The sequence below is a fragment of the Giraffa tippelskirchi genome, chromosome 4 (genome assembly GCF_054371585.1).
Source record: "Giraffa tippelskirchi isolate mGirTip1 chromosome 4, T2T-mGirTip1v1.2.pri, whole genome shotgun sequence".
Taxonomy (NCBI): Eukaryota; Metazoa; Chordata; class Mammalia; order Artiodactyla; family Giraffidae; genus Giraffa; species Giraffa tippelskirchi.
Window position 1 is genome coordinate 38,345,973 of NC_137278.1, and position 24,170 is coordinate 38,370,142.

A 24,170-nucleotide genomic window follows, 5' to 3' on the forward strand; every position below is an offset into this window, starting at 1 on the left:
AGTTGGTACTGGCAAAACTCACAGCACACATCCCACCAAGATTCAAATAGATCCCTCAAAAACCACTTAACCAGACTTAATTAATATTCTATAAGAAAAGAAAGCCCTGAAAGGCATAAAGACCATAAAAGAACATTACAAGGCTCAAGGCCTCATTAATCCTTACACCAGCCAGGTGAACAAAACCTAGGGGCTGAGGGTGGAGGTTCCTCCAGGATCTCTGAGCAGTAAACAACATTGTTATCCCTTGACACTCTGTTGTTCCTAACACCCATAATTACTAACATCCATTCCAGTTGATGAGGCTGACCAATATCTTTCTGCCCTCACTTAGGAAGAAAAGCAATTCATCTGGACAGTAATGACTCAGGGTTTTGCTGAGAATCCTTATTTCTTACAAATACTAAAGGCTGATCTGGATTATGTAAGGTTCCCTAGAGGTTCTATTTTGATGTAATATGTGTTTCATTTGCTTCTTTGCTCTCCTTCTCAAGCCTCCTCACAAAAAAACAGTATCCACTTGCCAAAGCTTTTAGGAACATAAGGTCATCAAAGAAAAATTACAGTTTACCCAAACCCAGGTTTGATATTTAGGGCACCTGATATCAGCACAAAAGCTTTAAGGAGATCCAGATACACTTCATGGTATCCTAAGCTTCCCCAAACCCAAGACTACATGCTATATGCTAAGTCTTCTTGGGCTGGTTGGTTATTTCCAAAGCTGAATTTCAAATTTCTCTCTTACAGCCAAACATATGTATGCTTTATTGAACAATAACAACCATGACTCAAACTTATGGAAAAAACCAAACACTGCCTTTAAAGTCTTAAAGCTGCATCTCATGAACCCACCTGCCTTTGAGAATCCCAATTATCAGATTCTCTTTTTTTCCCCTTTTATATATGAAAAGGAAGAAAATGCCCTTGGGGTACTCACCCAAAACCATGAGTCCACCATCAACCCACACTGCATTACAGCCAGGAACTGGACTCTGTGGTATAGGGATAACCTGCTTGCCTTAAAGCTATTACAGCTACTGCTCTTTTGGTTAAGGCCACCAAGAAAATCATGGGATCCCCTTTAACCATTTTTGTACATCATGCAGTAGAAGCCCTCCTGAATTCTCATCACACTTAATATTTCTGTCAGGTGCCTCACATCCTAAGAAGTAAGTCCTTTCATTAACTTCTCCTCACATAACTCCTTTATGTTGTACCTGCTATTCTTCTCCCCTCTGTCACCAAAGAAGTCCCCAACTTACCACCAAAGAGGACACTGACTGACCACCTCCTGACTCATAATGATTTACAGGAAAGACCTCTTGGTAACACTGACTTCTCAAGAGTCACTGACATTCTTATTTAAAAGGTAACAATGGTAAATATGCTAGGTATGCTTTGCAACTCCTTTTGATGTTGTTGAGGCAGCATCTTTACCTTTGGCTACTTTGGCCAAACAGGAGGAATTATACACTCTCATATGGGCTTGTACTTAAGCCAAGGGCAAAGCTGCCAATATTTATACTGATGGTATACACTTTTACAATATTATACACAAATATAATATTTATACACTATACAGTAGCTTATGATTTTGGAATACTGTGAAGCCATGTGACTTCCTTACTTTCTGCTGAAATAAAATCTTAAGTGACCCTTATGTTTACTGGATGTAATATTTTTATCTGCCACTTTAGGTATTACTAATATTCTGGGGCATTCTACACTTGACTCTCTGGAAGCTAAGGGAAATAACTTTGATGACATTTCTGCAGGGAATGTTGCCCTGTACAGGGCCAATAGCAAGCTGTTGGTCCAAAGAGAAATCTTCCCAAATGATAACTTAAAAAAACAGACCAAAGAAGCCTAACAACTGGCTTCAGAAAAGGAAAAACAAGATTGGAAATTTAAAAATTGTTGGTTTGATAAAAGAGGAAGCTCTGGTTTAGACTAACAACCCAGTCCTCCTGGATACTCTAAAATCCCCATTCTTCAGCACTATACATGCATTAAACCACTGGCCTACTGACAAAATGATAGCATTCATCCATCAATATTGATGTGCAAACATTAACAAGGCCATCAAAAACATCTATCTCACTTGTCCTACTTGTCTGAAATACAACCCAAGAAAGCTTGTTTATAATGCTGCCAAACAGTTTAAACAGCCCAATGAACCATTCAAGGTCTCACAACTTGCTCTGGCTCATGGGTACAAATGTTTTAGTAATGGTCTGTGTTTTCACATACAGACAGGCATCCCTTGCAGACATGCTACTGCTTCTTCTGTGGTTAAAGTCCTTTTAGAAAAGATTATCCCTATCAGAGGAATTCCTCTCAAATTTCATGGCGATCAAGGAACACATCTTATTGGTCAGGTACTTCAAAAAGTCTGTGCTATTCGGCCAATTTTCAACACTTTCACTGTGCTTACCACCCTCAATCTCTGTTTAGTTGAATGCACTAATGGCATTATTATTACTCAGTTGACAAAATTAGTAAAGGCCCTCCAAAAATTTTGGCCAAAATGCCTTGGCCAAAAGCATTGTCATTGGTCATTCTGAATCTCAGATCCACCCCTTTCAGAACTCATAAGCTCTCGCAGTTTAAGATAGCCACAGGATGCTCTTGCTTCTTTTGACTCACAACTGGTAAAAGGAGAGATACTCCAATGTAGCAAAAGCCTAAATGCTATTAAAAATAACTGTGTTTTGGTAGAGCAATCTTTCCACAGTGTACTCTTGGGGGATAATGACCTAAAATATACCTGACAATCTGGATATTTTGCCTATTGGAAAGAAACACTTCCAGAAGAACTCTCTTCAACCTCACTGGAAAGGCCCCTATCACGTACTGCTAACCAGCCTTTGTGCCACCAAACCCCAAGAAGGAGACTCTTGAATTCACATGACACATATAAAAAATGTACCAAACCCTGACTAGATCTGCACATTATCTGATGACCTGAAAGAAAAGATTTCCCAGAATTGAAGCAGATGACATCTGATGAGACAGCTTTCTGAAGATATCCAGACCAGGCCTGTTGGCAGCTTGTCTGTCAAACCTTTGATGATGACAGAACACTTCAATACCCTCCAATCTCTATGATTTTGATAATAGACAAACTTTACATTAAAAGTGCCTGAAAATTCTTCCTCCTACCTCTCCTTGATACTTGAATGTGACTTCAACAGGTTTCCAATCTGTGTACTTTCACTCCAATGTGAGATGCCACACCCAGCAAAGGTCCCTCCTGGCACTAAAGGACAAAAAGTCACTGAAAACCTGACTCTTGATTAGCAATGCTTTCAGAGAAAAATCTTAACCAAAATGAGGAAATGTAAAAAATTAAATAGAGTTGGGAGACCAGAAAGCACAGTTCTCATGCCCTGAGATGACAGCAGAGTGCAACAGGAAGAAGAGAGTCTTCTTCCTTCATGGCAAAGACTCAGCCAACGAAAAACCATGAAATCTGTTTACTGTGGGCTATGAAAGCATTCTCTTTCCTCTGCTATGCAGGAACTTGCACCCATGGCTGAAGACTCCAAAATACAATTCTCTGCTGATCCCAAATAAACTCATCTTTACTTGAGAAATATCTGGAAATCTATTTGCTTTAGGTCAACAATATGTTTAGAGAGTAAAGCAGAGAATATTAGGGCTCAAAATTCACATAAAATTTATAGGTAAGTTTTTATGATCAATATATGTGAGTTAGAATACATTTTGTTTTCATTTATTAAGCTTGACTACATAAGTAAGTAGAAGAGTTGAGCCTATAGTGATTAGACTCTGCTTTCTAGCTGGAAGAAAGGATCCTGTTTCTCACTAGAGAGGAGGCAGGAGTGAGGGGAGAACTATCAAAGACGTGATTCTCTGGGATAGTGGCTGAAATTTCAATCAATCCAGTGCATACTATTCTAAAAGCAATCCTATTCCTTTGGCTCTCCCTGAGACTAAACAAATGGAGACCCACAGAGCTTAGCCACAAGACTACAAGGATCATGAAAATGATCATTTAAAGCCACTCTTCTCCTGAAAGGAAGAATATCTGATATTTTTGTCCTAGAGTTATCTCTCTCTCTCTTTTTTTCCCCTTCTTTCTTTTGAAATTCATCCAATAATCTCATTTTCTTAGAGTACCCAGTATCAAAGAATGCTTAAGTCAGCCAAACCATTCTAATAAATTAGCAAAAACTGAAAGGGGATAGAAAAGATTTATAAATACTGCAAGTAAACCCAGAAGTAATTCTGCAACAGGCTGTTAAGAACTACTCATCAATTGTTCCTCTCTTAATATTTATCAAGAAAAAAGTAGTGACAGGCAGCCTGAGAATGACCAAAAACCCAGAGTTTCAAAAGGGAGGTAACAAATTATGACCAGAGTCAAGTGGTCTCCACCTATTTTTCAGTCTGAAAATTTCTAAATTAAATAGCTTTGTTTTCTACATTGCAAGTGCTATATTAAAAAGCCAAACAACAAAATCAAACAAAATAACAAATCTTGAGAAACAATATAAAAAGCATTTGGTTTTTCATTGATATATATAGCATATAATTATCCTAACGAGAACACTTGGTGGAGAAAATAAACAACGAAATAATGAATATCTTAAAAATCACCTTGGATGAAATGATAGACTCTTCTTGATCAGCATTTTTGCACTTTTTTCCTGTGTCTTGCTCTGCTGATGTACTTTCTGAACTTCCTGATGAAATTAATCGCTTTTTTCCTTGCTGTGTCATGGTTACTTGGGTTTTATCTTTGCAGACTCTTTCTTGTTCACTTTCCCAGGTTACATTATTATCTTAATCATACACAAGCACATAAACACAAGGAAAAAGAAGAAGAAAATTATCTCCTGTACCTTCAAATGTCAATAATCCATACCAAAAAAAAGTGAATGAAAGCAAAAATAAAAATGATAAAAGAGTAAAAACTAAAGTTCTATCTATATTAAGGCCAATCTGAAAATGCATATTTCCAAATCTCAAGAAGTATTAAGCAACACCATAGCCAAGAACTCCAGCCCTGAAGATATCCAGGCCAAGATGCTAATATGGGCAGGCACCATCCTTTAACTGTTTTAACCTTACCTCTCTGAACTTTGGTCTCATCATCTAGAAAAAGGGAATTATAATAACTCATGGAGTTATTAGGAGGAGTAAATCAGGTAAGATATATAAATTATCAGAGTATCACATGTATATTAGTTATCATATGGATAGTTTCTTAATTTTAGCAATGAATTTCTCTAACGGAAAATCTGACATATAGCAACCAATGAATTTTACACATACTTACTGAGCCCCTACCACCCATAGTGAGAAATGCAACTTAAATTACCTTAAAGACAGATTAAAAACCTAAAATAACTGAAAAGGGGAAGCAACCTCTACAAACTTAACTAATAAAAGAAAATAAATCTCCAATAACAATGGACACTGCATTGTCATAACCCTTATTCAAGGTTCAGTGTAGTGGAGAAACTTAAGTCAGTATCACATTTTGTTAAAAAATTCATGAACTGTCTAATCAGAAAAGAAAAAAGATCTAAAGAGGGAAATCTTCATGGTTAGTTGTCTTTCTTCTCTGATTTATGAGGGCAGAGGCTTCCTGTACCTTCTTTACTATTCCCTACTTTGTGTCTCCAGTATCTAGACCTGCGCCTAACACAAAACTGGCACTCAATGAATACGTATGAGTAATTAAATTGTAAGCATAAACAGAAAATTGTCCAAAGAAACCTTCAGAGCCTGGATAAAGGTATGTAAGGCAATCTGTAGTCACTATTCTAATGTTCTAAAGCAAGGGTTAGTGAACTTCTGTAAAAAGCTGTATATTTGTCACAACTACCCAACTCTGCCTTTGTAGTGTGAAAGCAGCCACAGACAATACATACATGGATGAGAGTGGCTATGTTCCATAAAAGCTTTCTTTACAGAAACAGGCAGTGGGCTGAATTTGGCTCCTAGGCTATAGTTTGCTCAGAGCTGTTCTATAGGATATTGAAATGACCTGAACTTGATAATAAAAATTGATAATATGGACTAATAGAATATTATCCATATTATTAAATAGGAAAATCACTGAACCAATATGAAAGTAATATATTTATCAAAGGTAACATGTATATACTAATAAGTAAACTTGGCCTCAATTACTTACATCTTTGTTTTAAATCTAAATTAGGAAACATTTCCTATCATTTTAGAAACTGTCAGAAATAGAGCTAAATAGAACGGACTATATAGTTTGGTGATACAACAGATGTAAATTGTCAAACCAAGGGAAATAATCAATTATGATATTGTCTACTATGCTAAGAACTAAAAACTATAAATCAGACACAGTTTCTGCACAAATGGCAGGTTACCCCATTCCACGGGTCACAGATGTATATAAAATTCTAAAATTAAAAAATACACATTTATAATATTCAATTCTTTAAAATTCCAAACGAGATACTACAAACATTCCTTCTAGGGACCAGAGCTCTTTCTTTTTGCATAGCAAGAAGTCATTTTGATATTATTTAAATGCTCTTCACAAAGCATATATAAGATAAATAAGTTAGCTGGCTCATCTGTCTGTTATGCTGTGCTCAGTCGTGTCCAACTCTTTGCAAGCTTATGGACTGCAGCCCATGGGATTTTCCTGACAAGAATACTGGAGTGGGTTGCCATTTCCCCCTCCAAGGGATCTTCCCAACCTACGGATCAAACTTGCATCTCCTGCATCTCCTGTATCACAGGAGGATTCTTTACTGCTGAGCCACAGGGGAAGCCCAATGGCTCATAACAATCTTTATCTCTGGTATATAAAATACATTTTTTTAAATTCAGGATGAGTACAGTTAAATGATAAAAATGTAAAAGAAATTAGCTATTAGTACAAATCAGTTTATTTTGAACAATTACTAACTGCATTTACTCATATGAGCCAATTACACTAATACTACATGAATACTAGCTCAACTATATGTAATATATCATTAAAATCACATCCATCTAATTTTATCCTTCAAACAAACCACTCCTAACAGCCATATTAACAATTTTATATATATTCTTCTCAGCTTTTTCCTAAGTTTAAGCAAATACAAGAATACACACAGGACTAAAAGCATACATGCTATTATTTCTCTGGGATAAATATCTAGAATTGGAATTTCTGGACCAAAATATGTCTGTCAAATTTTCCCTTATTCTAGGCTTCCTATCATCTTAGGAAAGTCTCCCAGAAGTAATAAAAAATGTTTCCCCATATTTTCTTCATATGCCTTAGTTTCAATTTTTAACATTGGTTATTAATTCAGAAGCTTATTTATAAACGTGACATGAACAGTGAGTGCTCTATTATTTTCTTCCAGATGGAAATCTAATTCTCCTACATTGTATTTAATAATGATGCATCCTTTCTCCACCAATTTGAACTGATAATTCCTTATACGTTAAATGTGTGTTATTCTAATCTGCTTTGAGGTGTTTCATTCTTTTTTGCTGGTCAACTTAACCTATTCCTATGCCAGAACTATCAACTACTAGAAGTAGGCACCAGGCCCAGATTGTGATAAAAGAAAGTTCTATAAAAAAAAAAAAAGATATTTCTGTCCTTGAACATATATTAAAAACTCACTTAATTCATTTTCTACAATGCTCACATACCTATAATGGAAAAATCTGACATTGAATCAATCAACCCAAACATAATAAGAATATCAGAATTGAATACCAATCATACTAAATGCTGAAATACTAACACAATTCCTGTTAAAATCAGGAACAGAGATGCCAATTTTATCCATTTTTATTTCAAACTTATAGGATCTAACTTATGAAATAAGAAATGCTTTTAAAAGCAATAAATAGATCAGAAGAGCCAAAATTATCATAATTCTATAGATATGACTATACATCTAGAAAATCCAAGAGGCTAAAAAACAATCAGAATTAGTTAGACCACTTAACAACGTTGCTTGAAATAAACAGAATAACTAGTACTTTAAGTAAACACTGAACTATAATCAAACTAAACAATGTCAGTTAAATATTTATCATCTATATTGTCACAGAGAAAATACTCAGTGTACAAAATTAAATGTAAACCAAATGGTTTGGGGACTATTTACTACTTCAACCTTTATCAGCATCTGTCACTTTTCATTACTTCATGTTGGAGGGTTAGAAGATGGGGAAAGAAGAGTACTAAAGGGTAGCATAAAACCAGTGAAAATATAAAAGCTCCTTTTAATCTACCAAGAACATCAAACCCTAGGAGTTATACCTTGTCCTGGGCCCTAGAGAGCTAAGGAAGCAGACAGAAGCAAAGAGAAGGGGAAGCTCTGAAAGTCTTTGCCCAAATATATTCACTTACCAATCATTAAGGGACATGGAAAAAATTTTAGCTCAGGTCTAAGAAACTCATGATAACATCCAAGGAATAATATCTGGGGACCCAAAAAACTAAATAAACTAGAAGTATATTAGTTGAAAAACAGAAAGGATAGCCTGATCACAGCAAACATCCATGTACATGTAAGAATTAAAACAACAGTTAAACTGAGAAAAGATCTAGAAAATAATGCAAGGACATATTAATAAAATAAAAAGCAAAAACAAAACTAAATCTCCAAAACATACAGAGGGTAAATTTAGGTGGCTATAAAGTGATACGGTTCAGAGCACGTGCTTTACAGTCAGGCAGAGCTACATCTCAATTATATCTCTGCCATTTAGTTAATTGCCAAGTCAGTTAACATCAATTAACATTATTATTATTTGTCTTGTATTTAAAGACACAGATGGTTCAAAAATATCAAGATGGTTTCAGGTAGTCTAAATAAAGATCAATGAACACAATATAGTATTAAAGCTATAAAAGACTTAAAGTATCCTATACCTAAATGAGCCTAAAATGCATCCTGGAAATTGATTTTTAAAAATCACTAGCATTGGTCTATTGACCTGGATGATAAACTACTTAAACGAACAAAACAACAACAATAAAAACTACAGAGCAGAAAAAGTCAAAGTACTTCAAACTTTTAATTAGCTGGATTCAAGTACTAAACTGTTATTTCCTTCTAAATCTCTCTGTCTTTAAAAAAGTTAAGTAACCTACCTTTTTTCTTATATTTCCCCAAAGTAGGAATTTATAAGAAATGCTTAAATGCAAAGACTTTATTTTGAAGCTTTAGCTTTGTGCACTATATAATGGGGGCTTCCCAGGTGGCGCTAGTGGTAAAGAACGTGCCTACCAATGCAAGAGCCATAAGAAACAGGGGTTCCATCCCTGGGTCAGGAAGATCCCCTGGAGGAGGGCATGGCATTCTTGTCTGGAGAATCCCATAGACAAAGTAGCCTGGCAGGCTATAGTCCATAGGGTCACAGAGTCGGACCTGACTGAAGGAACTTAGCGCCCACACATTATTTAATATTCCTGTCTAAAGCAATGTCAAATTACTTTCATTTGTGTTTTCAAGGTGGGGTGTCCAAAAAAAGTGCTTCATATTTTATATGGTACATTTACCAAGTGAAAATAAATGGATATATTCATAATTGGAAGCAAATATATTTTGGACAATTATAAGTAATGTAATAATGATAGTACAGAAGCAATTACAGTGCAAAACAACTCTGAAAGAAAAGAACTTGCTGGCAAGGAAGAAATTCACTGGTCAATTTTTGGTTGAATAGTTATTCTTTCTATATTACAGAAAATGTTCTAATGAGAGGAAGTGTCTGCCCCCTCTCCACTACCATCCTCCATTCCCAATCCCTTCCTGCAAATGGAGAGGCCCCACACTTAATGAGAAATGTTACTGATAAAGACATACATGTAATGATGGGGGGAGTAGGGAATTCAAAACCACTGTCCTGGAATAAATAAAACCCTTACAAGGAAATCTTAGATTTAAATATGAAAATGCTCCAGATTAAATCACATCTCCCTCAACACATAATATATAACCTATTCTTGCCACAAGATCATTCTGATCCTACTGTAACTCAAATTAGCATTTTAAGTAAGGAACATTCTGTACAGATCCCTGAGTTGTTAACTGAGAAGGAGAGGAAGGAATGGGTTGACAAACTTAATGAAATTTCCATCAGCTCTGATGCTTCTTTCCTTTCTGGGACAATGTGCTGCTGCTGCTGCTAAGTCGCTTCAGTCGTGTCCGACTCTGTGCGACCCCATAGACGGCAGCCCACCAGGCTCCGTCGTCCCCAGGATTCTCCAGGCAAGAATACTGGAGTGGGTTGCCATTTCCTTCTCCAGTGCATGAAAGGGAAAAGTGAAAGTGAAGTCGCTCAGTCGTGTCCGACTCTTAGCGACCCCATGGACTGTAGCCTACCAGGCTCCTCCATCCATGGGATTTTCCAGGCAAGAGTACTGGAGTGGAGTGCCATTGCCTTCTCCGTAGACAGAGCTAAAAGGAGTGGCATAGGCCTATATGCTGCCCCTTCCACTTCTTCTGCTGCAAAGTTGTAATCGAGGCTTGCAATGAGCTAGGAATAATCCTCGCTCACATGAATCTCTGGCTCTTCCATCACTGACTTCATCACACATTATTTTATACCCTGCATTTGTGTAGGTGAAAAATCATATGAAATTTTGAAAATGCCTTTTTTAAAAGTAAAGCATAAGATTTTCATAATCTTGGGGGAAAGAAGAAAACAGGAAGAAAATTTCCTATTTTCTATTAGGCCAAGTTAACTGCCTATTAGAATAAAAATATTTATTCAGAAGGATATAAAATCAAAGTCTCTATACTGTATCATTCATAACATCCAACATCCAACAGCACAAACAGGAAAATGTGACCCACATAAAGGAAAACAGGCAGCCAACAGAAATTAAACCTCAGATGACTGAGAAATTGGAAATGAAATGCTGATTTAATAATACAATGTAGCAAAAAGTTTAATAATCTTTAATCAATGGGAATATCCAGAAGATGACATAAGTCACTGTGGTATCTGCCATGACTATGAACTGTGCTAGAACACTGGTCTCTTCATCTTTGACTCTTTCAGCACATAACATTGTGTGCTTGTAGTTTTTTAACTTAATTTGAAATGTTTTTACTGTGCTTGTCTTTTATCATAGACATGACCCTAACAGATCTGTTTGAAAATCTATTTTAATGACATATAGAATTAAAATTAGTATAAATCAAAAAACCAGCAGAATTTAAAAGAAAATAATAATAATAATTAGCAGACTTTACAGAGGAACTAGGATTCAATCCCTGTCATCTGGGCTCCAGTGAATTCTCTCACTAATGGGTGTACTACTTCCTCTACATTTACTTTTACTATTTTTTCACATATATAAATGGCACATATTGTTATGGGTGAAACCTAGAGTTGACAGGAAACAATTTTTCAAAATGTTTTTTTTTTTTTTCACGATAGTACAAAGGGAGTATTTTAGTAACATGTCATGATCCTTTAATACTTGTAGTTTCTGATCAAGTAATTTCCTTTCTACAATTTATACCATAGCAATAAAATAATGGTAGTCCTCAAAGGTGATGCTGTGAAAGTGCTGCACTCGATATGCCAGCAAATTTGGAAAACTCAGCAGTGGCCACAGGACTGCAAGAGGTCAGTTTTCATTCCAATCCCAAAGAAAGGCATGCCAAAGAATGCTCAAACTACCGCACAATTGCACTCATCTCACATGCTAGTAAAGTAATGCTCAAAATTCTCCAAGCCAGGCTTCAGCAATACGTGAACCGTGAACTTCCAGATGTTCAAGCTGGTTTTAGAAAAGGCAGAGGAACCAGAGATCAAATTGCCAATATCCGCTGGATCATCGAAAAAGCAAGAGAGTTCCAGAAAAACATCTATTTCTTCTTTATTGACTATGCCAAAGCCTTTGACTGTGTGGATCACAATAAACTGTGGAAAATTCTGAAAGAGATGGGAATACCAGACCATCTGACCTGTCTCTTGAGAAACCTGTATGCAGGTCTGGAAGCAACAGTTAGAACTGGACATGGAACAACAGACTGGTTCCAAATAGGAAAAGGAGTACGTCAAAGCCGTATATTGTCACCCTGCTTATTTAACTTATATGCAGAGTACATCATGAGAAACGCTGGGCTGGAAGAAGCACAAGCTGGAATCAAGATTGCTGGGAGAAATATCAATAACCTCAGATATGCGGATGACACCACCCTTACAGCAGAAAGTGAAGAAGAACTAAAGAGCCTCTTGATGAAAGTGAAAGAAGAGAGTGAAAAAGTTGGCTTAAAGCTCAACATTCAGAAAACTAAGATCATGGCATCTGGTCCCACCACTTCATGGGAAACAGATAGGGAAACAGTGGAAACAGTGTCAGACTTTATTTTGGGGGGCTCCAGAATCACTGCTGATGGTGATTGCAGCCACGAAATTAAAAGACGCTTACTCCTTGGAAGGAAGGTTATGGCCAACCTAGATAGCATATTTAAAAGCAGAGACATTACTTTGCCAACAAAAGTCCGTCTAGTCAAGGCTATGGTTTTTTCCGTAGTCATGTATGGATGTGAGAGTTGGACGGTGAACAAAGCTGAGCGCCGAAGAATTGATGCTTTTGAACTGTGGTGTTGGAAAAGACTCTTGAGAGTCCCTTGGACTGCAAGGAGATCCAATCAATCCATCCTAAAAGAGATCAATCCTGGGTGTTCATTGGAAGGTCTGATGTTGAAGCTGAAACTCCAATACTTGGGCCACCTCATGCGAAGGGTTGACTCATTAGAAAAGACCCTAATGCTGGGTAGGATTGGGGGCGGGAGGAGAAGGGGACGACAGAGGATGAGATGGTTGGATGGCATAACCGACTCGATGGACATGGGTTTGGGTAGACTCCGGGAGTTGGTGATGGACAGAGAGGCCTGGCGTGCTGCAATTCATGGGGTCGCAAAGAGTCGGACATGACTGAGCGACTGAACTGAACTGAGACCTCTAAGACATTTATACAGTTTTAATCACACTTAATGACCCTATAATTTGGGACAGTGACAAAAGTTAAATAATAAGATAACGCTTAAATATATTAATATTAGGAGAGTGGACAAGTAGAGAGACATTAGTGTGGTCTGCAGAACTCTAAAATGACTCCTCCCCAGGATTTCCTGCCCTAATCCCCAGGACTGTGAACGCGGTATCATGCCCATGATTGTGTTTGGTTATATGGAAAAATAAATGTTGCACCTATTTTTAAGTTTACGTATCAGTTTATCCATAACAGATTATCCTGAGTTAATTAACTGAAAGATAATGTATATGGGCCTGATCTAATCAACAAATTCTTTAAGCAGAGTTTTCTCAGTTGGTCACCAAGGAGATACTAGATGCAAAGCAGGAGAAAGGTCTGTTGTGCCATCCTGGCCTTGAAGATGAAGTTCAGAACTGAAAAATGCCCTCTAGTAGCTGAGAGTGAGCCCTGGCCAATAGTCAGCAGGAAAACAAGTCCTCCGACTACAAGGAAGCAAAGTCTCCATAAAAACTGAAATGATCTTGTAAGTGGATATCCCATGACGCCCAGATCAGAGCCCAGCCTGACACTTGGATTTGTCTCGTGAAAATTTCAACAGACAACTAAGTCAAATCTGCCCAGACTTCTGAGCTTTAAAACTGTGAGTTAATAATGGGTATTGTTTTAAGCTGCTAAAAGAATAAAAAATTAAAAAATAATAGTAAGTAGTAGAATGGTATTTGATAAATGGCATAAAATAGTAATTTATGATTTAAATTAAACTTCATGAAGACTCCTAAGGAAATGTTAGGCCAAGTTACACACATATACAACTACAATTTTATCTTCACTTGTTCAAAAACTTTCAAATTCTGTCAAATATTTTCTTGAAACAAAACCTACCTCCACTGATGACTGAAAGGTTCTGATCACTTGAATTTTCTGTTAACATCCATGCTGGGAGGATTCTTTTCCTCTGGGAAGGATTTGGCTGTTGCTTACTCAAGGCTCTACTTTCACCTATGAAAGACTAAAAGGCACCTATATATTAATTGCTAAAAATAATCCTGCATCCTTAATGAAACCTCACAACAATTTATTTTGAAGAGAGCTACCATTAAAACACCCATCTGCAGCTGTGGACTGAATTAGTTAAATTTCTCAAAGGAAGAAATTCAACATTTCTATTAGCTTAAGTGTTGGTCTAGTGTGACCTTCTCTAGAGCTTAACTTAAAAACAGGAAAAGCAGATCAATGCTAGCAATTTTGTCAAGATATGTCTAATATCAGTTGTCTTTTCTCTCCTCAATACAACTTAAGTAACATGTTATAAATGGATGAGATCTTAAATTTCTTACCACATTATTTGCAGTGGTCTGGGTCTTCGCTGTTTCTGTGCTTCTTCCCAGTTGTGGGGCACTGGGTGTTTTATCAAGCAAATCAGCTGAGGAAGATTTTGGTGTTTCATTCAATATATCATCTTCATCAAGCATTTGACTATTTCTATAAAATACAATTGAAATTCATTTATTAATCGTTTAAACTGAAAACACTTCTATTGCCTACCATGACATTATGTGATTCTCCCAAGTACATCTAACTAATGAGTCATGCTACTTTTATCACACTTAGGAAGACAAAAAGCAGATTACAGTATACCAGAATAAAATACATAGACTAGAATATGTTCTTCATGTTCTGCCCACCGTAACACCATCACATTAATCTTCCCAAAGCATGGGCCTAGAAACCACAGCTATTTATAAGATGGGCAGTAGCCATCTCTATGAAGGATGAAGAGCTATTTACTTATTTAGTAAACAGGCAAATAAGTCCAGATTGTCTACAAAAGTTAAGATCACCTCCAAGTTTCCAAAGAGAAAATGCAAACTGTAAGAACATCAGCTAAACTAGTTAGGCTCTTGAAGAAAAAACAAAACCCTGAGGTCAAGTTTATACACAGCTGCTACTGGGGTCCTGGCCATTACAGCCACTTGTGAAATCTCCCAACTTGTAGTCCAACAAAGGAGCATCCAAGGTCATATGTGGAACATACTAGCAGAACTAACTGCCTCCTACTTGCTGCAAAGTGTGGAAAGATTATCCAAAGTTCTAGATCATTATTCTTTATGTATGCATAGACAGGAATCAACTAACTTACCTTTTTGACAATTTGAAAATGTAGATGGAAATACTACTCAGAAATAAAAAGGAAAAAAGTACTGATTATACAACATCTGGGGAATTTCAAAGGCAGTTTGCTAAGTGAAAGCAGCAGACACAAAAGTACGTATCACATGAATTCATTTATGTGGCATTCTGAAAGGGTAAAGCTGAAAGGACAGAAATCAGATCGGTAGTCACCAGAAGCTGGGGTGGGGGAAAGGAATGACCACAAAGAGGCAAGAGGGAATTCTGGGGGGAAATTAAAATGTTCTATATCTCATTGTGGTGGTTCTTACGTGACTATAAAAATTCGTCAAACCACATCGAATTATACATTTAAAGGGGGTAAATTGTACTATGTGTAAAATGTTTCTCAGTAAAAGGGAAATTTTAAAAATTAGAGATATAAGATTTTTAAACTTTGTCTAGCTGAGAAGAGAATAATTAGTGGCTTATCTTATTTGTTTTGTGTTATCTCCTAGTAATAACCTCCCTCAAAGGCAGACTTGAATTCATGGCAGAAATCAGCCAAAATAAAACTCAGACTAAGTTTCTGTGTAACATCACAGTTTTTGTTCATTCAATAAATATTTTAAAAATACCTAGTGTATGTTAGATACTATGCCAGGTATAGGGGATTCGGAGTTGAAAATGTATGATTGTTCTACCCATAAAACTGCACTCCCACAAAATATTCAAATCCATTTTACTCACAGCACAAAGGTGTGCTTCCAAATTCTACTTTTTTCCCTCAAATTTTCTTAACATTTTACTTGAAAAATATTAAGAAACACTCTAGAGAAATGTTATGGCTTTTCACAACTTACAGTGTTAGAAATTGAGCAACATCATCCATTCCATTTCTAGTTTTTCTATTCTGGCATAAATCCACTAATATACATCCTATGGCCATAGGGAAATTTTTATTAGTATTTACCAAGAATAAATATGACAACAAAAAACCCCATCCCCCCAAAAAAATTCTATTTAACTTTTAGTTCCAAATAGGTCAAAGTACAAATGATTTCAGTACACTTTTATTTAAATATAAATATTGCCACTGTAATATGAACATCTTCCTATTTTTGGCTTCAAATATTAATACTTCCTCGAGCAATCAACTATCACAGATTTGTAATACAGTGAACTAGAATTTGTTAAAAATTAAAAACTTGGAATTTAAATACAATAAACAAAGATAAATGAATTCTCCTTTTCTTTGGCAATAGCTATCAAGACATAATTTACATAATCATGAAATTCATGCTTCTGAAGTATAAAATTTAGTAGTTTTCAGTATATTCACAAAGTTGTACAATCATCACCAATATCTAATTTGGGGATGTATTCATTGTCTCAAAAAGAAATTCCATATGCATTAGCAGGCACTTATTCTCTTCTCCAGCCCTGGGAACTGCCATCTACTTTCTGTCTCTAGGCATGTACATTTTCTGACACTTCATATAGATAGAATCATACAAGTTTTTGTGTATACAGTTGTTTTCAGGTCTTTTGTGTATATTCCTAGGAGCAGAATTACTGGGTCACAAGTAACTCTACATTTAAAATTCTGAGGAACTGCCAGAATGAGTTCCACAGAGGCAGTAAAGACTTAGAACTCCACTACCAAAATATATGAGTTTCAATCTCTACACACCTCACCAGCACTTCTTACCATGTCTTACTGTAGCTATCCTAATGAATGTGAAATGGGAGCTCATTGTGGCTTTCATTTACATTTCATGTTGAGCATCTTCTTTCATGTGCTTATTGGCCAGTTGGGTACCTCCTTTGAAGAAATGTCTACTCAAGTCCAGTATGCATTTTGGAAATTGGGTTCTCTTATTACTGAATTGTAAATGTTCTTTATATATTCTGGATAGAAGTCCCTTATCAGATACATGACTTGCAAATATTTTCTCTCTTTCTGAGGGGTAATCTTTTTACATTCTTGATGACATCCTTAGAAGTACAGAAGTTTTTAATTGTGATGAAGTCCAATTTATCTACTTTTTTGCTTGCTTGTGCTTTGGTGTTATAGCTAAGAAATCACTGCCTAATCCAAGTGTTTTTTCCTAAGGTTTTCATAGTTTTAGCTCTTTTAGTTAGGTCTCTCATCTATTTTTATATGGTGTGAGGTAGGAGTATTTTGCATTTGTCTCAGCACCATTTGTTATTCTTTTCTCCATTTAATTGTTTTGGCACTCTCACTGAAAATCAATTGGCCATAGTGTAAGGGTTTTTCTGGACTGTCAATTCTATTCCATTGATCCATATGTCTTTCCTACACAAGTATTACACTGTCTCGATTACTGTAGCTTTGAGGCAGGTTTTGAAATTGAGAAGTGTGAATCTTCCAACTCTTTTCTTCTTGTTAAAGACTGCTTGGAAGTCCAGTACTTGTATGCTGCAACTACTGAAGCCTATGCACCTACCGCCCGTGGTCCGCAACAAGAGAAGCCACTGCAGTAAGAAGACCACGTGCTATAACAAACAGCAGCCTGCACTCATCGGAACTAGAAAATGCCCAAACACAGCAACAAAGACCCAGTGCAGCCAAAAATAAATATACAAATAAAAATAAAGATTGTTTTGGCAATTAAGTTATTTTAAAAAATATAGTGTTATATTTAAATATAAGTTATATATTTTGTCTTTAATACAAAATATATTAATATGCATGAGCTAGACCTAAAAGTTTAAAATAATTATAAATAAATTATAAACATGCATGTTTTCATACTAAAATGGCATTTTCATCAACATTTCATTATTTTGTCCAAAATTAAATAGTGATTAAAAGTAGCTATTTAAATGGAAACTAAGTATTAAGCACTTTATCAATTTGAAAGAAAAAATAATTTGGTACAAATGATTTACTTTCCTTTCCTCAACAGTGGTTTAAAGAAAACAATCACTCCAGAGAGATAATGTTGTACTTGCTTATCAGAAATGAGATTCAGATGAGGAAAATATTATAAAGTATTTTATTCATGTATTCAAGAAACCAAGGAGGAGAAGGGGGCAACATTAGATGAGATGGTTGGATGTCATCATCAACTCAATGGACATGAGTTTAAGCAAACTCTGAGAGATAGGGAAGGACAGAGGCCTGGAGTGCTGCAGCCCATGGGGTCACAAAGAATCGGACATGACTGAGCAACTGAACAACAAAATGGCTGCTAAGCACCCACTGCTGGGAAGGCAATAGGAATGCAAAATTAATGTTGGCCCTTCTATATGAAATACATCATAATTTAATTAACTAAAATATAAAACTTTTTTTTTTACTTTCCCTTACTTTGACTTCTGAAAAAAGTACAGCTTTTGGTACAATAATTTCATAGAAACATATACAGAGTGAAAAATGAACACACTAGAGCTAATGTGTATATACGCATAGGCTCTAAGTCAGTTATGAATGGGCTTTATTATACAGAATCGAAATACTACATGAAAAGCATGCTGACATGAGTAAAATGAGAACCTGAAGAAACGACAAGCTTTTGCACTGTTATTTTGTTCTTCATACCTCTTTCTTAAATTCATAGCTGGTTGGAAGAAAAAACGTATAATGAAATCAGGGTCCTTACAACTTACACAAAGCACATAGGTTTTCTATTCTTATTCAAATTTTAAAATATTTCAACATGTATTATAAAAGTATAGAGAGATTAACTGGAGTGAGGTATCCCAGAGGTCCACATCTCCACACCCAACTGCCTGCAAACTCTACTGCTGGAAACCTCAAGCCAACGAACTAGTAAGACAGGAACACAATCCCATCCATCAAAACCAAAAAGAAATAAAAGGCAAATACACACACACACACACACACACACACACACACACACACGTTACAGATGAAGGAGCAAGGTAAAAAACTGCAAAACTTAACACATGGAGAGGAAATAGGGAACCTATCAGAAAGAATTTACAGTAATGACAATAACGTCATCTGCAAATAAAGACAGTTTTGCTTCTTTCTTTTCAATAGGATGCCATTTGTTTCTTTTTCTTGATTTACTGGATTGGCTAGGACCTCCAGTAAATGGATATCTCTGTTTTGCCCTCAACAGTAGGGGGAGAACTTTCCAATACCTCACTATTAAGTATTTTTTTATAGGATGGAAATTTTCTTCTTTTCCTAGTTTTCTTTAAGGTTTTTAAAAATTAATCATGAACATGTATTAAATTTTTGTCACAACTGCTTTTATGCATCTACTGAAATGACAGTTCTTTAATCTGTTATAGTAAATTTCATTGACTGATTTTTATATGATAAACTCACCTTAAAGTTCTCAAATTTCACTTGGTCATAGTATATTAAAATCCTTTTTACACATTGCTGGTTTTGACTTGTAAATATTTTCTTATAAGGAATTTGGGTCTATATTTACTTCTTTTGTAATGTTCTTATCTGATTTTGCTATTAGGATTATAAAAGCTTCATAAAATGAGTGGTGAAGTATACTCTCTTCTATTTTGGAGAAAAAAGTATAATAGTGGTATTACTTATTCCTTGTAAGTTAAAAAGAATTCACTGGTGAAGTTCCTTGTGGGAAATTCTTAAATTAGGAACTCAATTTCTTTAATATAGGATTCATCAGATTTTCTCTTTCTTCCTGTGTCAGTTTTCATAAATTGTGTTTTTCAAGAAATGTTATGTATTCATTTAGGCCATCAATTTTACTCCCATAGAATTTTAAATAATAATTTCTTCATTATTCTTCCAAGCTCTGCAGGATCAGTAGTTATATCCCCTGTTCCATTTCTGGTATTGATAATTTGTTTTCCAGCTTTTTTTTTCCTTAGTAATCCTTACTAAGCAAGGCTTCCTTAGTAAGACCTTACTAAGGTCTTTGTTATTTGTCTATGTTCTATTTCATTGATTTCTAGTCTTATTTTTCTTATTATTTTCTTTTTGGGATTAATTTACTCCTGATTGTCTATCTTCTAAAAGTAGAAGCATATAGCATTCATTTTATAGCTTCCTTCTCTCCTAATAAAAGCATTTAATATAAATTTTCCTCAAATGCCTACTGTCATAAATGTTTCTGTTATGCTTTCAGTATTATTTTGTTCAAAATGTTTTCTAATTGCCCTTGAGATTTCTCTTGGACCCATGGGCTACTTGGTACGTGATGTTTAATTTCAAAACACTTGAAGATTTTCCTAGATATTGTATTTTTATTGATTTTTAATTTAATACCAGTGCAATCAAAGAACATACTCTATATAATTTTGTCCATCTACTTCTACAGGTCCAGTTTAAGTATTCTATAATTTAAAAACTAATAACAAAGGCAAATAATCTGCTAATGACTGCCTCAATAAAACTCACTGCATTAATTATAACTTTTATCAGCTATTTATTGTAATACCTCATTTCATCAGTTTCCCTATTTTATATTTTCTGTTATTCTTATAAGAAAGAGGAATTACACAAGTATAGTCTAAACCAGAGGTTAATACCTTAAGAAAATTTTAAAAGTTAAAAAAAAAGATTAAGAAAATATAGTCAGTTTCATATTAATTATCCTGATTATTGTTTGATGGAAAAAGCACTCTAAACACAATATTTGTAAAAGATGCAATAAACAGAAGCAATCACTACTGAGGCTAAGTTTCCAAAACCAAATGTTTTCTAGAAACACACTCACACACACACACATTATGAAAGACATACATTGCCGCTATATTTAAATTCTAGAGTGGTTTCAACTGAAGCTTTTGTGGATGACTGAGGAATTAGATTACAAATATCATTACTTTAATCACACTTCATCAGGCAATCTTACCTTAAAGTACATTCCATTTCCATTTCAGAATGTGTGGACAAGACACAGAAAATGTATTTGTCAACTAATAAAGAAAAACGATCTCCAGGATTCAACCAGCGCCATATATTTGTCTTCAATGGTAAGAGCTGGCTCTTCTCAGAAGACTGATAAAAACATGGATTTGTGTGTAGCTAACAAATTTAAAAAACAGAATACAGTGATGTTATAACTCAAAATCATGACAAAAATACAACTAAATATGAACTGATTCCAAATTTTAGTGTCAAAACAATTTTAAGTACAAATTTACACTTAAAAGTCTAATAAATTTGGCACTTCAAGGTACCCTATAATTATAATCTAACCATACAAAAAAAAGTTGTATTATACTTCTGATTTCTCTAGGAATCAAAGAAAAAAGCAAAGTTATTAATTAACTGGTTAAAAGATACTTTGCTTGAGAGATTACTGGACACTGGAAAGAGAAACATGAAAAATAATTATCAGTATGGAAACTGAGTCCCCCAATTTTTATCCAAAATTTACTAATCCCTTGAAAATTCTTTTCCGTTTATTTTCCCCTAATAATTACTACAATTAAAAAATGAGACTCTATGGGAAGGAAAATTCTGACCAAATTTCTCAAGCAAACAACATACCTCGTTAAAAAAAAAAAAAAAAATCCTCACAGAAGAATCTTATTTTATTTCAATGAAACTCCCCTCTGAAGATCATCATCCATACTCAAATTTCAAGAAGTAAATATATCTCAATGTCAAAACTATTACAATAGCCACTATTTTGAATTATGTTTCCACTAATTACCTCATGTTAGCAAAGACAACGAGAGCTGCCTCCATAACTAAGACCTATTGAAACACACCTTAAAAATTCTAACTAGGATCAGACTGAAAGTAGCCATTTCCAGATAGCCTTCTTGTCATCCATACCATTGGGTCTTTTAAATAAATAAGCTTTAGCATATAACAAAGCAATCCACATTAATGCAGATTTTCAGGTTTTTTTTCAAGAATTTTATGTAGAGCAACTCCCCCTACCACCCATCTGTCTACTTTATCAGTTTTTTTCTGGAGACATCAACCATCTCTCCAGCATAGCAACATAAATATCACCTTGAGATTGACATATGCTGAACATTCTCAATTTTTCAATTTATAATTCATTAATGTATCTTTGAGACAGAAGCATATTTTCATTCATACATCAAAACCTTTTCTGACCCCAACCATTTAAATTATCTATAGGTGTTAAGATATGTCTTATTCACCTTGAGTTTGAACAGACTTGAACTGAGTATAAATTCAAAAGGTAAAACCTTCTGTTACTACTGTAAAAAATATTATTAGAGAAAAATTAAGGAAGCTTATAATAGGCTTCTTTTTAAATGTATTTTGAAATGCTAGAAATGCTTTAGTATTTTTTTCTTTTTACCCCTCAAAAATTTTCTTTCCATTGGGAAGCTCAGTTTAAAATTTTTATTAAATATAGTTACTTTGTTTTTTAAAAAATCTTAATCATTTATGGAATACAAACTAAGTAAAATACAAGTAAGTTTAGAATATTATTATAAACATGAAGCAAATACTGTTATTAACTTTGGTATATTACTTTGCATTATATTTTTCATTTGTTTTTATTTTAAAAAAAATGTCTATTTCTATGGAAAAAGAATAGGGTATTTAAAGGGTAAATATAAGATATTCTGATTTAGTTTCTATATTAAGCCACAGCAAAATATCCACAAACTTTTACTGAACATCTATAACCTTTTTTCATTCCATTCAAATGTCAAGTCCCAGATCATTTACCTCTGAAGTATACCAGGTCCATTTCTCTTTACCATTTGCAGTCATGGGCCTAGTTCAGGCTCTTAGCCACTGCGTGCATTTCTTACTTGTGCTAACATCACATCAAGTCTCCCAGTCTTCTATCACCTCACTGCCTCCCAGGTTACTTTTTACATTTTTCTATATAAGGCCTCTGACGCTTCTCCAATATAAAAAAGCATAGAAATGAAGTATCTTCGTAAACCTACAGTGGTTTCCAACCCCAACTCCCAACTTCATACACCAAAATCTTCACCCTATACATACAATCTTTGATCCAATCATTAAGATCTACTCAAAAATGCTCTATTGTTTACTACAACCTCAGTAATGACTTATCTCAACTACCTTTCTGCTTGAACTATTGGAACCAGTTTCTATCAGTCAAAGATTACCTATAATCATCTGACAAATCACCACTAGACTCTAAGGTCCCTGGGCACAGATAATTATCTACCACAGTTCTTACAGTCGATGATTTAAATGACTACAGGAGTCTCTAGTAGCAGGAAGAATCAATGATATTTTAACTGTCAGTCATTAAATGAATAATCTCAGGAATGGTTCCAGTAGTTTACTGTAAGAAGTGAGGCTTGAAATCCAATGTACTTACTAAAAATGCTACCTGTTGAGTCACTTAAATAGATTCACCCCTAAAATTGGTTAATTCCCATTTTCTACAAGATACCATATTGTATGATTTTTTTAAATTATAATCTATACAATTAGGTAAACTAAATTTTAAAGAGAATCCACTTTATCCTCTAAAAAGCTCCTGGTAGCAAACAGCTCAGCATATGAGCTTACTAGCTTTCAAAATCCCAAGAAAATCACACAAGTAACATTAGCTGTAACTTCATATGACTTCATCTGATCAAATACCATAACATACTTTTAAATTAACCACAGAATCATAGAATTTGGGTAGAGGAATCAGAAAGTATTTAGTTAAATTGAGAAAGAAAATGACTACATTTTAGAAGCTAAACCATCCAAACAGTACATTTAACCCAGTCCAGGCCTGTCGCTAGTGTGGGGGGATCGGGCGTGGGGGAGTAGAGAGTAGGTAGTGTGGGGAGCGGACCTACTACAGAGTTGGGAGTATTAAAGTAAAAGCTGCCAGGAAAATAAGCACTGCTACCTATAAGCTCAATTTAAAAAAAAGAAAAAACTCTGAAAGCTGCAAGGAATATAATTTATCTAGTTCCAGCAACTGAATTTCATGAGGGAAGGCCTTAAGTCCTTACCAGGTGTATCTGCAAGGGGAAACATTCTATTTCCTGTCTGTGTTGAAAAAGAGAAAAAAGCAGTAAAATAAAATTTGGAGGAAAGGGTAGAATTAGAAATTAAAAATAGAAGATATATAAATTTGGTGTGTGTGTGTTAATCACTCAGTCATGTCTG

At 35.0% G+C, this 24,170-nt stretch overlaps 1 protein-coding gene across 9 annotated transcripts in view; it reads right to left on the minus strand.

Annotated features, from left to right (window-relative positions):
• Window positions 1-24,170, minus strand: part of APLF (aprataxin and PNKP like factor) — a 142,101-nt gene that overhangs the window by 95,949 nt on the left and 21,982 nt on the right. For 8 of the 9 annotated variants that reach the window (XR_014083510.1, XR_014083509.1, XR_014083511.1 and 5 more), the window contains 4 exons: window positions 20,938-21,110; window positions 14,329-14,473; window positions 13,874-14,000; window positions 4,624-4,808 (listed from right to left, as the gene is read on the minus strand). Coding sequence is in view for 6 of the 9 variants with exons in the window: in XM_081595691.1 (XP_081451817.1) it covers window positions 4,624-4,808; window positions 13,874-14,000; window positions 14,329-14,473; window positions 20,938-21,110 (630 nt within the window). In the remaining 3 variants the exon portion in view is untranslated. Of the gene's footprint in view, window positions 1-4,623; window positions 4,809-13,864; window positions 14,001-14,328; window positions 14,474-20,937; window positions 21,111-24,170 lie in introns of all 9 variants that reach the window. The other variant, XM_081595689.1, reaches the window with a different exon arrangement.